Raw genomic sequence first — 17,290 nt, 5'->3', positions numbered from 1 at the left:
CATTCAGCTCTGTATCTATTTCTTTCTTTATCAAACAAAGTGCATTTGATTTATTCACAGTGAAGCCTTGTTTCTCTATATTCTGAGTCTTTAGCTTGTTAAGGGTAATCGTTAAAGTACCATTTTCTATTTGCTCACTAGCGTTTGTTGACACTTGAAACATTGTATGTGGTGATATCCATTTAATGGGTTCTGGGGGGAGGACACTTTTCACCTCATTTATCTACCTAGTTACTCTGCACTACTGAGGTACAACTGCAGTTTTTCCTACAAAGATTTATGTGTTCACAGGCTATTTGAATAAATTAGGTGAGTCACAAGATATGGCTGGGACAGTACAAACAGCTGTAATGTATGGTGTTGACGGCAGTGTTGTCAAGCATATGTGTAACCTGAGGAAGGGAACAGGGTGCTCCCTCCCTGCCTAACATGAGAGAGGCTTTTGTCTTGTCATGTTCAATGAAAAACAATGGGGAAACAAAAAGGGCTTTAAGGGAGTGGTGGGAAAAGCTTGATGGGGAATGTGCATATGAGACAAAGGAGAAATAGAGGAAAAATTCAATATATACAAATTTCATTTTATTCTTTCTTTCTTTCTTAGTGCGACTTCATGACAGCATATCAGAAGAAGGTTTCCATTACTTAGTCTTTGATTTGTAAGTATAAATGCTAAATACATTTTGAACAACCATGTCACAATAGTCCATTTTAAGGGATAAAGTGCAAAAAAAAAAAGCCATAGGGATTTTTGTGCACTCCAATACTGGATTTATGTAAAGGATTTCATAGTATTATTAATCCACAATGACTTGTGTGGAATCATGAAATTCTGAAGACTTAATTTCCACTGATTCCTTTCTCCTGCTGTAACCCGCTCAACACCCCCCCCTGAGTTTTTTGCCTGTGGGTCAGCAGATTTTGGGGGGGGGGGGGGGGGGGGAGGAATAGCTGAAAATCACCAGTCCTCATAAGAAAATTTAAGTGCCCTTTAAATCTTCAGAACTGTGATTGGATAACGGTTAGTATGGCACTGAATGAGTAAATTTTATTTATTTACATATTGAGATCTGCTCTGACTGTGCGGTGCAACTTTATAGTCACTCTGTGATCTCAGTTCAAATTCTTCCCGACCATAGAGTGATTGTGCAGTTTTGGCCAAGATATAATGGGTTGGATCCTATTATTCCTTTCTGGTAAGTATTCCTCTGCCAGATGCAGCCTATGAAGTTTTCTGTAGTTCGTGAAAGCTTATGCTGTGCTAAAAACGTGTTTCTTTTTAAGGTGTTACAAGAGTACTGTTTGCTTTATCTCCACTGGAGAAATTTATTGGAAACGAGTCATTCTATTCAATTCATCAGCTGTATTCAAATGTTATGCATAAACTCCAGTTCATTTGTGATGAGAATAAGCCAGGACGTCCATAAATTCATACACAGCCTCCTCTCCTTGTACATGGTGTTGAAACTGAAGACTTCTTGATTTGAAAGAAACCACAGATGGTGGTGACAATCAGATTGATCACTTCAATAAATTTTGGGTTGACTCTACTCTGGGATTTTAAACTATGATTTAATCCTAGTTTAGAATCCCAAATTGAAACGAAGAAAAAATATTAATGTGCTGTGTCGTCTTTCTATTTAGGAAATCTTCAGTCTCTGCTCTTCATGAAATATGAAGGAAATATGGACAGACACTAAAATAGCTGTGTTTCCTCACCAGTAAAAGCCTTTACATGCTCAGGGATCAGGATATCTGAGAGACTGTTTTATGGTTATCGAGAAGACCTCTTTATGGGTGGCATGCCTTCAAAGATGCAGCTAGTGGTTGAATGGAGAGTGGTTTTCTGCCCAACAAGTTATGTGTTTTCTCTTATGCTTTTGGTGTGAGGCTGAATCAGCTTTCACTGAGGTGGGCAAATAATTAAATTCTTATGAATTTTTTTGTTATTTTGCCCTAGCTGCACAGTGATAGTTGTGTATTTAATGTGTGTTTTTAAGTTATGTTAGTTGCTTGGATTACAGCAGTGAAAAGATGACATAAACATATTTAAAATGTTTTACAAAACATGTACAACAGCACTACAAAACGATTCAAGGAGGAATGGGAGATTGTTGCTCTATTGCAGTTTAATGGTCTAAATTCAGAAAAAGGGTAAGAACATCAATAAAGGTTAGAAGGGAGCACAGAAATATTTCATGTAGCTAATCTATATTTATGAAGGATTGCTTTACCAGCATCTTATTCACTGAAGCGCCATACGTAGAGAGAAAAAGGTCATTGGTAAATTTAAAAACATGCAGTTCCAGAAAGTCTCAGCGCTGCTGGTTTTCCCAATTATAACCCACAACAAAAACTATTTTTATAAAGACAGTGGGCTTTTGCTGGTGGAGTACTGTTCTGTTTACTTAAAACAGTATTGAGTAAAATGTTAAGGTCATGAATGTGGGTAGCTAATTGCCTTAAAACTGCTCCATTTTAAATCTTCTAGGACAAACTCAACTTCAAAATATAATTTTTGAAAAATGTCACCACACCTCAGAAAACCAATTTTAGAATGATCAGTTTTAGTAAACAGATTGGATTCAGTTCTAAAGAATTTTGTTGCTTTCTCTGTGAGTGTATAGTTACACCTTTTGGTTAGGAAAACTCCTTTCATAATGAAATATTAAAGTATTAAAAAGAAGACATTATACCATCTCTGTGTGTATAAAGACTCATATATAACTTTTAAAGCGAAACCATCATAAAATTCCTGTCTACTCTGGAAAATTGTATGACTAGCTATAACAGAACTTCCCCTCATACTATCAAGGCATCTTAGATATCAAAGCATATGGTTGACAGCAGAGCTTCTTTTGTAGAAAAAGCCCAGCAGGAACTCATTAGCATAATAGGCCACACCCCCATGCCTTCCCTTGGCTTGCTTGGGCAAGCCGGCCCTTGGACAGGCAAGGGAAGGCACAGGGAGGCATTTAAATGCCTCCCTGATCCTTCCAGCCCCCCCCCTGGCCTGCCCACCTTGGAGTCGCTGGGGGGGTCGCTCTCCAGGCCGTTCCTCAGTAGCCGCGCACACAGAGGTTTTGGCTGTAGTGGGCTTGACCAACTCTGAAGCCAGCCGGAACTCCGTTCCTGTGTGTTCCTGCCCAAAAATAGCCCTGGTTGACAGTCTCTTTCTGTGGAAAAATATGTCCAGTCCCAGTGTCTCCCGAAGAGATCACTCAGCAACAGAAGCCACAGTTGGTAGTACGTAGACTATAAATGCCCAAGGACTTGATTGGTTTCCTTCAGGGTAGTGTAAGTTCTTTAGCAGATCATCCCCTTGCTTAAAAAAAAAAAGGGAGCAGGACACCAGAGGTTAACGAACTGCTCAGTTCAATATTCAGGGTCAGTTTATCTGTTCAGCTAAGCTCAGAGGAAGATCCTGTATTTGGTTCAAGTGAGATTGGACTTTGTTCAGACACATTATCAATTTAGTATTGGCAGTAGAGAGATGAGAATATTCCCTTTTGGCCCTCTCACTTGATACTGAAAAGTGCACTGATTGAATTAGTTGGAATTTGTTGTTCGTCATAGTCCTAAAGTTTAATTATCTTAAGTTTATTGATTGGGTGAAAGCCATGTATTTTAGCTCTAGGTCTAAAGTATTAGAAATGAGGTTCTGTCAGGGCCAAACTAGATCTTATGACTTTTAATGAGTTAGGTCTGAGCTCCCCGCAGTCACACAGGATTTCATGCAGTTCCCAAACGTGGCCAATAATGCCTCCAGAGATAGTTTTGGCTTGGGAAAATGGTGGTGGGGCGTCATGACCTCCTCCTGCCCTCCACACCTCTACCACAAGCAAAATTGGACCCCTTCTGCTCATCAAAAGGCAGTTTCCTGCAGCTCCTGTGTGACTCTGGAGAACGTAGTAGTAATGTCTAGTTTGAGCCTTAGAGTCTGTTAGTTTAAAACAAGGTATTTAACAGTGGTTCCTTCATCCTCTTTATCTATATAATTTGTGTTTGAACTGCCAGCTTGTGCAGTTGTGAAATATGAGGACAAAATAAATGTATGTGGGCATTAATACAGTAATGGGTGGTAGACTGGAGGCCAGGTCTACCAGCCATTATTAGAACATTCCCCAGCTGCTCCGTAGCATATCTGCCCTTTAAACTTTAAAGGACTTTTTTTCCAGTGGCAGTAGACCTTGCCTCCAGAATTCAGAGCCTTTTAAAGTTTAATTGGCCAGTACATCACAGACCAGTTGGGGGGTGGGATGGGATTTCTCTCCCTCCCTGCTCCTGCTGACTTGCCAAGGCACTTCAGAATTATGATTTCAGTTTTCTTTTGTAAGTTCAGAAAGGCATGATTAACATTTTCACTAAGTTGGGTGTATTTATTAAAACAAAACTTTTTCCCAGCGTGACTATCTGAAACAATAGCAACATTCCCGATATTTAATTAAAGCAATAATCATATACTTCCCAACTTTTCCGTATAGAACAAAAACAATTTTTGAAGTGCACACTCCTAGGTCTTCTATTTCTTCTCCATTACTCTCTTATATTTTATCTAGTTCGTGTGTGTTTACTACTTGGTGGAAAAACTTAGTCTCTACTTCTCTTCAGTCTTCTCAAGTGTGTCTAAAGGAAAGGCAGGCTGTCTAATCCTTGGGGGCAGGGAAGAGATAGAGAAAGCTTGGCTATTTGCTTCTGTTGTTTCTCATTGTAATAATCTGTCAGTTATTTATCAACAAGGAGTTCCCCTTAAAAGTCACTAATTAGGCCAATTTAGCAACACTACACTTTATAGTCTTCTGTCGTCTCTTGGGAATACTACAGTCAGAATTGAGGCCTTGAATGCTGAGAGGGTGTAATGTATCCATCTCCGACCGCATGCATGGCTAATTCGCCACGCGGTCATGCAAAGCGGCCTAGCGTCGCTCGCAGTAGCAGTGGGACAAGCGGATCCTAGCCGGCATCTATCGGCGGGCTAGGCTCCTGGCCGAGAGCCTGTGGAACTCTCAGCCACTGTAAATCGCCAATCACTTGTGTGTGGGTGTGGGATTGTTGCACATTTAAACCGGCCTGTGAACTGGTTAGAGTTGTCTTGTTCTGAGCTGAAATAAAGTATGAGAGCTGAAATCGCTAGTAAGTCTCAGTATTTTTCAGAGGGGTCCGTCTCTGCAGTGTTCCAAGTTCAGATTAGGAGGGTGTGCGTCATCCTCTGAAGGGGAATGTGCTCCCGTTTCAAAGGACACCTTCTATGCTGGCATCGTCCGTGCTTTCCAATACTGCGAAAACTCCCTTTTTCTGTTTCAGTGGTACAGACTTTTTCATTTGATCAAGAAGGTCACTTCTATCCAGCAGTAGCTCTAGATCTTTGTCAGATATAACTTTCTCTCTGGATCCTTTAATTTCCCTGTCATAGTCCGTGGACTGCAGCAGCTCCATGAGCTCCTTGGGATCTAAGCAGCTCTTGTTCACGCCAAGTCTGCCCCCTTTAAACTGATTTTTGTGGATGACCAATTTCTCCAACTTCCTTTTGGCGGCCGCTCTCTCCACAATCTTTTGGTTGATGGTGTTTGTGGTTACAAAATGGTATGTGACCACTGGCTTTGTCTGGCCGACCCTGTGACAGCGGTCCTGGGCTTGAATGTCAGACTGAGGATTCCAGTCACTGTCATAAATGATGATGGTGTCCGCGGCTGCCAAATTAATACCAAGACCTTCGGCCCATGTGCTCAACAGGAAGATAAAAACTTCTGGATCTGTGTTAAAGTTATGCAGGTTTTCCTCCTTCTCCGCATAGGACATCGTTCCATCCAGGCAGCTGAACTGGTAGCCTCTTAAATAGCAGTAGTCCATCAAGATGTCCAGCATTTTGGTCATCTGCGAAAATATCAACACCTTGTGCACCCACTTCTTTAGCTCTAGCAGCATGCGATCGAGGAGCAAGAACTTGCCTGAATTCTTCATTAGATCCTCATCAACCTTAAACTGCTGTGTGGCAGGGTCCAGAGGATATTCAATGAGGTATGGGTGGTTGCAGCACTTCCTTAACACCATCATAATGTTCTGCAGCTTCAGGTTGATTTCTGAGTCCAAAGGCATGTTCATTTCTATCACAGGCCTCTCTTTTTCAACTACCTCTTGCCGTTTGCTAATCGGAAACTCCAGTTCATCCGACATCGGCGCTTTGGCCTCCTGGCAGAATTCAGTTCATCCCTCAGCAGCATCCAAATCATCCTGTCGACAATACCAGTGTAGAAAGTTTCCTGTTTCTTTATAAGAGGAGCATAAACGACCACTCAGAGGTCATTTCGGGGGGGATTGCGGGAGATCGCAGTTCCCCCGGGTGAGGTACAGAGGGGCGGGGCACATGATGAAGCCCTGCTTCCGGTTGCCCCGCTTCCGGCACTCAATTCAGCCAGGAGGAGGCAGGAGAAGAGGGAGGGCAAGTTGCTTCCTCCCTGCCTCTCCCCACCCCTGCCTGCCTGGGGCCAGGGAGGGCCTTCGCGGGGCTTCCTTGCACTCCTGCCGGCCTTGCAGGTCCACCGCCGGGCCCCTCATGGGGCTCGGCAGTGGAGCTGCAAGGCTGGCGGCGGCCGGGACCGTTGGCGGCGGGGTGTGTGGCCTTATGACACACTTCCGGTGATGTCAGGGGGTGTGGCCTTATGACACACTTCCGGTGATGTAAGAGGGTGTGGCATATGCTAATGAGTTATGCTAATGAGTTCCCCTAGCTCTTTTTCTACAAAACGACCCCTGTGACCACTTCACTCTTGGGAGGAACCTCTAAAGCAACATCTGATTTCAGTCTCCTCAATAAGAAAAGGGCCAAAATCTGGTGCAGCATGTGCAAGATATTGTGCTCTCTTTCTTTAGCAACGATATCTTCAGCAGTTTCAGAAATGCTGGTAATGTCAAACCAGGACAGGCAGCAGGAAGTGCAGCAGGGACCAAAGTTCAGAGAAATTGTTTTGCAAGGAAGTGCCAGTTAACAGCAGCTTATTGTCTGTCCTAAACTGTTTTAATTTCTTGACGAGACGACAGTTCATATTCTTAATCCTGTGTCCCTCATCCACTATCAAGTACTTCCAGTAGAAGTTCTGAAGAGAATGTCTGTCTCTCATGGCTATTTCATGCCTAGCATGTTCACAAACTGCAAATAACAAAGTAAGTCAGGAATCTGGACCCATGAATTGTATAGAAACATAAAGCTCTCCTCAAGCCAGTGTTATGGTGCAGTGATTGGTGGAAAGAGGACACATGAGCTCAAAAATGTCAATAGGGATTACTCAGTTCAGTGGGAAGTCTTCCTGTTGGACAGTTATATCTGTCACATGCACATCTGCTAATGTTTAGTCTTCCTCAACGTCTCAAGTCTTCTCACTGTTTGGAAAATTGAAATAAGATAGCAAGGCAGCAGAATAGCCTTCAGATCAGAAGTCTTCTTGCTCTTGAATGCTGGAAATAATTTTGTTTGAACTGAGGGTTTTTATAGTATTGCCAGATGGGTTATTGTTTAAGTCACATAAAAAGTTAGTAAACTTCAAGCTGCACACATCTTTAATCACAGTCTCTGGTTTTGTGTGGATGTTGCAAGTTGGCTAAGATTGTTGTGCCTACACAGCAATGTAGTAGTGGTGCTGTAGTACTTTTATCAGCAAATGTGGTAGAAGGATGCCCCACAATGCTATAACCTGAGAGAGTTGGAATGTAAAAGACACAGTTACACAGTGCCACTCAGGATCACTTACCCTGAGTAGCATCCAAAAGACATTTCTGCGTCATTAGCCTACTACTTTAAAATAAATTTCAGATCCAGATAGTATCCATTTATGATGGACTGTGGTTAAAAAGTAGCATTGTTGTCTGGACCTGATAAAGCTCATGATACTGTTTTAACAATGTCAGAACAATCAACAGTGGGCTTTTAAAAAAAGTGTGTATTTGTAAGATCAGAGGGCTTGCTACTTCAGAGATGAAGGTTTGGGTTTCTTTAAGTGACAATGATCATTGGCGTTTCAGTTAAACTAACAAGTATGTACTTGTTTTTGCATCTTTTATCATCACTTGAAGATGCCAACTAAGCCTACAGTGTCAGCAAACAGATGTGTCTTTTCACTTTTTAAATTAAATGGCATAGCAATCATGTTTCCCTCTTTTTTTTGTGACATGAAAAATAGGGATATCTCTAGCAGTAACGTGGCCATTCCCATAAAACTGTGGTTTTTGTAAAGTTTAATGTCAAAGAAGGTTTTGAGTTCATTGGATATAAAAGTAGTAGGTCAAATAATGCCAGGTGTTCCATCAAGGCTACCTTGAATGGATATCAATTTTTTAAATTACATCATTACATCACTTCATAATTTCATGTTTTGAAGTACAATTAAAAATATAACATGGCAAATGTAGTAATCAAATGACAGGGGACAAGGTGGTGGAAAAATACAAACTACAGCCCCGCCTCCCCTCAGTTTTCACCCCTCCCCATGGTTCTCATAAGCCACATAGCCCAGCTGTTTCCCTTCAAGGAACTGCAAATTATTGATATTGAATGTGTTCCACTATGGAGGAAAGTGAGGGGACATCTACCTACAGCATATAGCTTCCTGCTGTTTGTTCTTGCTGTTCTTGGGAGGGGGGAGGGATTGGCCCAGGAAGGGAAGCATCGTTGCCGTTCTGGGCTCACCATGACGCATTCCCACAGAGAAAGGGTATCGACTGGGATGGAGGATGATTGACCCAGGATCGTGCTGATGCACACTAGATAATTCCTTTCACTAATAATTCTCCTCCTGGCTAATGAAATCTTTGTCTGCTCTTCACACTGTGTTGCTTCCCCCTTAATGACAGAAAGGAATATTCAAAAATGTCTTTGTGCCTTTCATTCTCTATTCGGATCTTCAGAAAGCAGAGAGACCAGTTAAACCTAACCATTTCTTCAAGGACAGAAGCCCGATGCACACAGTGCCTCTGGGCATTCAGTCAATGCATGCAGAGTGGGAGCAGGTAACACCTTACTGGTCCTACTCTCCGTCCCCCTGCCACATGATTACTGGCTCATGAGTATAGTGCCTGTGTGCAGAGGAAGTGTACATGTTCACCCTCCTTCCCTGTGATCGGGAGAATTTGGAAAGCAGCATCCCCAGTTATGCATAGATTTTTATTTACAGTCCACCATGCTGATGAGCTGATGCTCACACAGATGCAGTGCCAACACGCTTGTATCCAGTCTCTTCTACACAATGAGGCATCATGTGCAGAAAACTAAAAGTCCTGCCCTACCTTCCAAATAGACAGAATCTAGTCCTCCTTTGTATGGTTCCTGATGGCCATTTAAATTGCATTCCCCTTGTTCACTCCCCCTGGAGTAGTTCAAGCATTGCTCCCCTAGAGGATTCTTTTGGATACTGGCACTGCCCCAGGTATAAGGGGGAGTTTTAATGCAGTTAAATGAGGAACTTGCCCTGACCTGGATGGCCCTGGCTAGCCCATTCTTTTCAGATCTCAGGATCTAACCAGGTTCAGCCTCAGTTAGTATTCAGATGGGAGACCACCAAGGAAATCCAGGGTTACAACCAATGTTCCCTCTAAGCTGTGTAGTCTTGTGAGCAAAAATTCTACTTTGTGAGCTACCAGGGGTCAATTTGGGGGGGATCGCGGGGGATCGCAGTTCCCCCGGGTGAGGGGCGGGGCACACGATGAAGCCCCGCCCCCTGCTTCCGCCCGCCCCACTTCCGGCCCTCATTCAGCCAGGAGGAGGCAGGAGAAGAGGGAGGGTAAGTTGCTCCCTCCCCGCCTCTCCCCACCCCTGCCTGCCTGGGGCCAGGGAGGGCCTTGGCGGGGCTTCCTCGCACTCCTGCCGGCCTTGCAGGTCCACCGCCGGGCCCCTAACACTTCTGGTGATGTCAGGGGGTGTGGCATATGCTAATGAGTTATGCTAATGAGTTCCCCAGCTCTTTTTCTATGAAACGACCCCTGTGAGCTACTGACATTAAAGTTGTGAGTGAGGGATTTGGCTACTGCATAAATTTTTTCGCTCAGGAGCCATCCTCCCTGAGCTAAGAGAAAAATGTGTGAGCTGGAAGCTAAAAAACTGTGAGCTAACTCACACTAACTCAGCTTAGAGGGAACAGTGGTTACAACACAGAGACAGGCAATAACAAACCATCTCTGATTGTCTCTTGCCTTGAAAACCCTATGGGGTTGCCATAAGTAGGCTGCAACTTGATGGCACTTTACACTACCACCAGCGAGGAACTTTCCACTTGACTGGACAATTAGCTAATGAGTTTAGTAGACTCTGACATAGCTAGGCATCTGGTGTGTGTGGCAAGAGCCTCTGATTGACAGGAGGGATTATCTGATCAGACTATGAGGTGAGACCAGACCAGAAGGCAAGCAACCAGCAGGACAGAGAGAAATCCTTCATGGACTTATAACAAGGGTGAATCTGAATACAGTAAACAAAGCAATGCACATTAATAATACAACCTCTGGCCACTGAGAGATAGGGTGGAGAGATTCAGGCAGAGGGCTATGGTGGTACAAATCATGGGGTGCCAAATCTTGTGCCCAGTGGAGCCTTCAGAAAACAGCTAAAGGAACTGATCCGCAGCATGGTATGGGCTGGGAACCCCTTGTAACTCCACAAATGATGAATGGATGTTTTAAACATATGAGGTAAAGTACCATTGTTACAGAGCTACAAAATGTCATGATGATGTGTTATGAGCCATTACTGTCCTGCAGCACGGTAACTCTGATATTATTATTCCTTTGGCGTAGGATTTGACCTTTTCCCCCTATGTAGAGAACTGAAGGGCATGGTTGGCATTTAATGGCATATACAATGTTGTTTGGCCACCAAATGAGAAGGGAGCACTCACTGGAGAAGACCCTGATGCTGGGAAAGATTGACGGTCAAAGAAGACGGGGACGGCAAAGGATGAGAATGGTTGGACAGTGTCATCGATGCAACGAACATGAAACTGAGCCAACTTCGGAGGACAGCGGAAGACAGGAGGGCCTGGCGGGATCTAGTCCATGGGGTCGCGAAGAGTCGGACTCGACTGTGCGACTGAACAACAACAACAAAGTACCATTGTTACAGAGCTACAAAACGTCATGATGGCATGTTATGAGCCATTACTGTCCTGCAGCACAGTAACTCTGATATTATTGCTTAAACTGGGAGATGTGTCCATTGCAAAGATTTCACCCTCAATACTGAAATTGAGATTCTTATCTTTGGTCTTACCTGTCAACCAGTGTTCCCTCTAAGCTGAGTTAGTGTGAGCTAGCTCACAGTTTTTTAGCCTGTGGCTCACACATTTTTGTCTCAGCTCAGGAAGGATGGCTCCAGAGTAAACTAATTTATGCAGTAGCCAAATCACTCACTCACAACTTTAATGCCAGTAGCTCACAAAGTGGAATTTTTGCTCACAAGACTCCACTGCTGAGAAGGGAGCATTGCTGTCAACACTCCCTGCATTGTAAAGATAGTATAATGGTATTAGGTTAGGAAACCCAAGTCCCCCTGGGGGGCAGGGGAAAAGCCGCCCCAAAGGCCCGTTCCCCGGTGCCACCGGATCGGGCCTCGGGGGGAACTCCTCCCCAACGTGTGCATCACCAGGAAGTGACGTGGGCACGCCAGACACGCTGGGGGTGGGGCCACGGCCATACAAGGGAAAACTCTGATTTTCACTTGTATGGTCGTGGCCCTGCCCCCAGCGTGCCCGGTGTCATAACGTCACTTCCTGGTGACGTGCATGCAGTGCGTGCACACGCTCCGGGAGCCACCCAGGAGTCCCTCACGGAAGAGGTAAGTGACACTTGGCAACCCTATATTAGGTAGAAACTGATCCCCCCCCCCCCGGCATATTGAGGTTAAATGGGGATAGGACAGAACACAGCATTCCATTAGGTCTTTATGAGGTCTTCTAAAAGATTCTGACAGTTTTGATAAGGGATCTCCAAACTTGGCACCAACACCCAGGTGCATCAGGAGGTCCACCAGGAAGGCCAGAATTCCAGAAGACCTCCTGCTGTTGTCCTACAGGACCAAGAATACAGAGCATCACTGTCTCAGACATAGTGTTCCACAGGGGTCATTTGAGGCCTGAGTGTGCCGGAGCACCACTCCGGCAGCCCAGGAGCGGGCACAAATGGCGGTGGTGGCAAGCCCCGCCCCCAAGCTCCTCCTCTCTAGAGTCACGCCGCAGCAGCAGTGCTATCTTTCCATTGTATTCTATGGCCCCATAGAATACAGCAGCAACTCCAGAGAAAGGGGTTTAAACTTTAAACCCCTTCTCTCTTCACTCCCCCCCCCCCCTTGGTGGAATGAGCTCCCGGAGAACATCAGGGCCCTGCAGGACCTCTTACAGTTCTGCAGGGCCTGTAAAACGGAGCTCTTCCACCAGGCTTTTGATTAGGGGCTGCCACTGATGAGTGTGCCCTGGAACATTGTCTGGTCTGAAATTTTAGAACACCCTCGGGCCTGAGATTCCACTGGATGCTACCCCTACCGTTGGATGGGATTTGGATTACCGCCATTTCTGTTGGGTTAATTGCAACTGGTGTTGTTTTAACTGGTATGGTATTTATTAATTGTTTTAACTTAGTTGTTTATGCCATTTTAATGTTGTTAGCCGCCTTGAGCCAGATATCTGGAAAGGCGGGATATAAATATAAACAATAAATAAATAAAAATTGTAGCTAATAGCCATTGATGGACAAATATTGGAAGATTCTAGCATTACAGTTTTGGTAGAAGAGATACTGCTTGGTTTCAGCTTCGAAAGAAGAGGTTTGCTCCATGCACAGCAACAAGAAGAGGCTGCCAGGCCCAGATATATGAGAAAATGGGAAAGCCAAGGTCACACAATCATGATACTCTTTCCAGGATGAACTCAGAGCTTTGCTAATTAATAAGCTGGTACTGAGGGACCTAAAGCTCCCTGTTTTTGTTTTCACTTTTAAATTCTTTGAATTTTATTACCAAGATTCAATTATCAATTAGGCACCAGGAAACCCACCAGCAGATGCCACGTTGGGGATCACTGGATTTGGTCTTATGACAAGAATATTCTGCAGAACAGCAGTATCACTGAGGGCTACTTCAGGCTTAATTAATATGGCTGTATTCATAGGGTGGCCAGCTCTGGGTTGGAAAATACCTGGAGATTTTGGAGGTGGAGCCTGAGGAGGGCGGAGTTTGAGAAGGGGAGGGACTTCAATGGACTATAATGCCATGGAGGCCACCTTCCAAAGCACCCATTTTCTCCAAGTGAACTGATCTCTGTTGCCTGTAGATCAACTGTAATCCCAGGGGATCTCCAGCCACCACTTGGAGGTTGGCAATCATATGTGTTCAGGAACTCCCATTTGAAGGCAAGCCAGGAAGTCCTCAGGCTTTTTCCCTCTGTGTGTAGTGTAGTAGTTAAGTGTGCGGACTCTAATCTGGGAGAACCGGGTTTGATTCCCCACTCCTCCACTTGCACCTGGCTGGATGACCTTGGGCAAGCCTTAGTTCTGATAAGAGCTGTTTTTGAAAAACAGCAGTTTCTGTCAAGAGTTCTCTCAGCCCCACCCACCTCACAGGGTATCTTTTGTGGGGAGGGGAAGGGAAAGGAGTTTGTAAGCCGCTCTGAGACACCTTTGGGTAGTGAAGGGCGGGGTATAAATCCAATCTCCTCTTCTTCTCCTTCCCTCCCCCAGTTGAGTTTTCATCTCAGCCCCGTGCACAAAGAGAGGAGGGGACAGACATGAATTCAAGGACTTCTTGGCTCATTCTTGTCTGAATATTATGTTATAAATACATGCCAAAAATCACATTTTACAGGTCTGAATAGCATGCACGTGCAACAAATGTACATGGACCCCCTGGGACATCTGGTATCAGGCAGATCTACACCCCGGAGCACTGTGGCTCCTGTTGACTTGTGATTGCCACTGCATAGTATGGGAAGCAGCTCTAATTGTGATGTAATGCTTATAAAATGTTGGCAGCTTTTTTTAAGGGTGCACACAGACATCTCTCCTTGGTTTGCTCCTGACTTAAAATGCTTTATATCCTTCACAGAGTCACTGGAGGTGAATTATTTGAGGACATTGTTGCAAGGGAGTATTACAGTGAAGCAGATGCAAGGTAGGTGCTGGATTTCGAGGCTATTAATTGGCATGAGTTCTTTAAAAACCTTTGTTAGGTTGTAGTTTATGTAGTAATGCAGTATTTGGCACCCAGATTTGGCACGAAGCAGCAACTTACCCACTCATTTATCCTGCTCTTTCTCAAGGAGCTTGGGATGGTAAGAGTGGTCCTCTCTCTTGGGTCACCTATCTCCTAAGCCAGCACTTAGAGAGCCAGCATGGTGTAGTGCAGTGATGGCGAACCTTTTAGTGACCGAGTGCCCAGACTGTGACCCAAGACCCACTTATTTATCGCAAAGTGCCAACACGGCGATTTAACCTGAATCCTGAGGTTTTACTTTCGAAAAAACAACTCATATGTTAACTTAAGATGATCCAAACAAAGTAAGGAAAGAAATCCCAAATGCTTTCGTTTACTTAAAATTATTTGGCAGAGAATTCGACACTTTAATGATGGTCTGGGCCTGGCTGGGGCGATGGCATGCGTGCCCACTGAGAGGGTTCTGAGTGCCACCTCTGGGACCCGTGCCATAGGTTCACCACCACTGGTGTAGTGGATAAAGTGCTGGACTAAGATCCTGGGAGTCTCAGGTTCAAGTCCCTGCTTCTACCATGGAAGCTCACTGGGTGACCCATCGCAAGCTCTCAGCCTGACCCATCTCACAGGGTTGTTGTTAGGAAACGGAGGAGAGGAGAATGAGACCTAACTGGGGAGAAAATTGGAGTATAATACATAGATAAATGCAATCCTAAGCATGTTTACTAGGAAGTAGGTCCCATTTTATTCAGTGGGGCTTGTGCCCAGGAGAGTGCTATTAGGATTACAGTGTCTGACCGCTACACAGTGGTGGCTGCGAGAGTTGGACTATAAGGAAGGCCGAGCGCCGAAGAATAGATTCTTTTGAACTATGGTGCTGGAGAAGACTCTTGAGAGTCCCTTGGACTGCAAGAAGATCAAATCAGTCAATCCTCAAAGAAATCAACCCTGACTGTTCCCTGGAAGGCCAGATAATGAAACTGAAGCTCAAATACTTTGGCCACCAAATGAGAAGGGAGCACTCACTGGAGAAGACCCTGATGCTGGGAAAGATTGAAGGTCAAAGAAGACGGGGACGGCAAAGGATGAGATGGTTAGACAGTGTCATCGATGCAACGAACATGAAATTGAGCCAACTTCAGAGGACGACGGAAGACAGGAGGGCCTGGCGGGAGCTGGTCCATGGGGTCGCGAAGAGTCGGACTCGACTGTGCGACTGAACAACAACAATAACAGTGGTATCTGGAGCAAATCCAACTTTAAATATGACAAGCAGGGGCCTGCGAGGAAATCACAGGGGGGTGGGGAGTTTCTGCCCTCCTCTTGCTCAACTCTTCTCTCTGACAGGGGCAGTGCAGCAGGTGGGGAAAGAAGCCACATTCTTCCAGCCACTGCTGCTTGTTCCCCTGCTCTCCTGGGCAAATGAAGCTAAAAATAGTCGTGCCACCTCCTCTCTCTCACCCTTTCCCCACCACTGCTGCTGTCCCTTGTACCTCTGGAAGGAAGAAGAAAGCTACACTCCCGCTTCCTTGTTCCTTTATCCATCCAGCTTGTCTACTCTCTCACCCACCCCATCCAGGTTCTTCTCCTTTTTCTTCAGCCTCTGTTACCCCTGCTTGCGACAGTGTCCTGAGAGCTGTTTTTTTTTTCTGATATCTGCACCTATGCAGACAGAACACCCATAGTTTGTGTTTTTTACCCCATCCCCTCAGTTTTTCCTATTTTTAGATTCCTCCCCCACAAACCAGGTGGGGGGTCCCAAAATTTGTAAAGAAATCTCTCTCCTGTCTACATGGCCCTGATTCACATATTTAAGTATCCACAGCTGGGGCTATGTTGAGAATTAGTTATATTGACTAGCAGGGGACCCACAAGGCTTTGGGGGAAGGAAGATCTCATTTCCCGCTCCCCCACTCTATCTTGTTTCCTTTCCCCAAAAGTCCCCATAGCCTGCCCCTTTTTCCTGCTTCCTTTTCTTCTTTCTACCCAATAACCAGCCTACCTTTCTCTGCCTCTCCTGTTTTCAGCTTTTGCCTCTTGCCTTCCCCAGCAGCCTTTACCGAGGAAAATACAGTTCAGTAGTTCAGTGCCTGTCACTGGGCTGGACCCAGTTGCAAGGTGGGGAACCTTCAAGGACTTGCATGAGGGGCACCTCACTTACCCCTGTATCCACCAACCCTCACTATTTCTGCCCCTCATCTTCAGCTATATTTATTATTTATTTCCTTCACCTATCCCCCACCTTTCTCCACAATGGGAACCCAAAGTAGCATATGTTATTCTTCTGTACACTATTTTATCTCCACAAAAACCCTGTAAAGTAGGTTAGGCTGAGAACATGCGATTGGCCTAAGGTCACCTAGTGAGCACCATGCCAAAATGGGAATGCAAATCTGGGTCTCCCAGATCCTAATCTGAAACTCTAGCCACTGGCTTTCATAGGTGGAACAGTAGTAAGCAGCCGGTCCAGGATAAGTCACAGAACTTGTATGATATCAAATTGTATGGTTGCTGGACCTGGCTGCAATGAGTCCTTCCTCAAAGGCCAAAACAGCTCTGGAAATGTCCCTACCCCATCCCCCTGCCTTTTATGGACAGAAGCCAAGGCTTGAATCACTGGCAATATTGTCATGGTTGCCTAACAACAGTCACTAAGGGTATTCATTTCCCAAAGCTGCAGATGCCGCTTCTGTCATTTTCGAGGGTTTTAACTCCCCAATGTTTGTTTGTTTTTTAATATTTCAAAGATCTGTCCTGCTTGTCCATAGCCCCGGTCTCTAGGTTTAAGTATCTACATGTGGGGGCACATTAAGAATTAGATATAGTGTAATGCCACTCCACAGGAAATCTTGCTTGGGGACTTGCTAGACAATATTTTATTGTTCAGGAAAGTGCACAGTTATGGAGGATCTACTCATTTGTTACAGGAGATCAAGCATATTTCCTTCATCTGATGGATCTGTTATGAGAAAAGCATACAGTGATTAGTTGCTGGGGAATGTGGTTTTCACACATACACGAAACTAGCCCATCCATTGAAATTTAATTGAATGAAAACATTCCAAATGCTATGGCATTTTCAGATGGAGGTCACAGTACTGATACACCATTTGC

The 17,290-nt window shown here is 44.8% G+C and overlaps 1 protein-coding gene and 1 pseudogene across 4 annotated transcripts in view; one reads left to right on the top strand and one right to left on the bottom strand.

Annotated features, from left to right (window-relative positions):
* LOC107110299 (calcium/calmodulin-dependent protein kinase type II delta chain) overlaps positions 1-17,290 on the top strand; it is a 196,946-nt gene that overhangs the window by 105,931 nt on the left and 73,725 nt on the right. For all 4 annotated transcript variants that reach the window (XM_015411086.1, XM_015411063.1, XM_015411069.1 and 1 more), the window contains exons 4-5: positions 602-656; positions 14,072-14,137. In XM_015411086.1, the coding sequence (XP_015266572.1) occupies positions 602-656; positions 14,072-14,137 (121 nt within the window). The remainder of the gene's footprint in view (positions 1-601; positions 657-14,071; positions 14,138-17,290) is intronic.
* LOC107110242 lies at positions 5,230-6,171 on the bottom strand (annotated as a pseudogene).

Source organism: Gekko japonicus, unplaced genomic scaffold (assembly GCF_001447785.1).
Source record: "Gekko japonicus isolate JY-2015 unplaced genomic scaffold, Gekko_japonicus_V1.1 scaffold362, whole genome shotgun sequence".
NCBI classification, from domain to species: Eukaryota; Metazoa; Chordata; class Lepidosauria; order Squamata; family Gekkonidae; genus Gekko; species Gekko japonicus.
The sequence above is the reverse complement of the archived record's forward strand: the minus strand, read 5'-3'. Positions and strand labels throughout refer to the sequence as shown.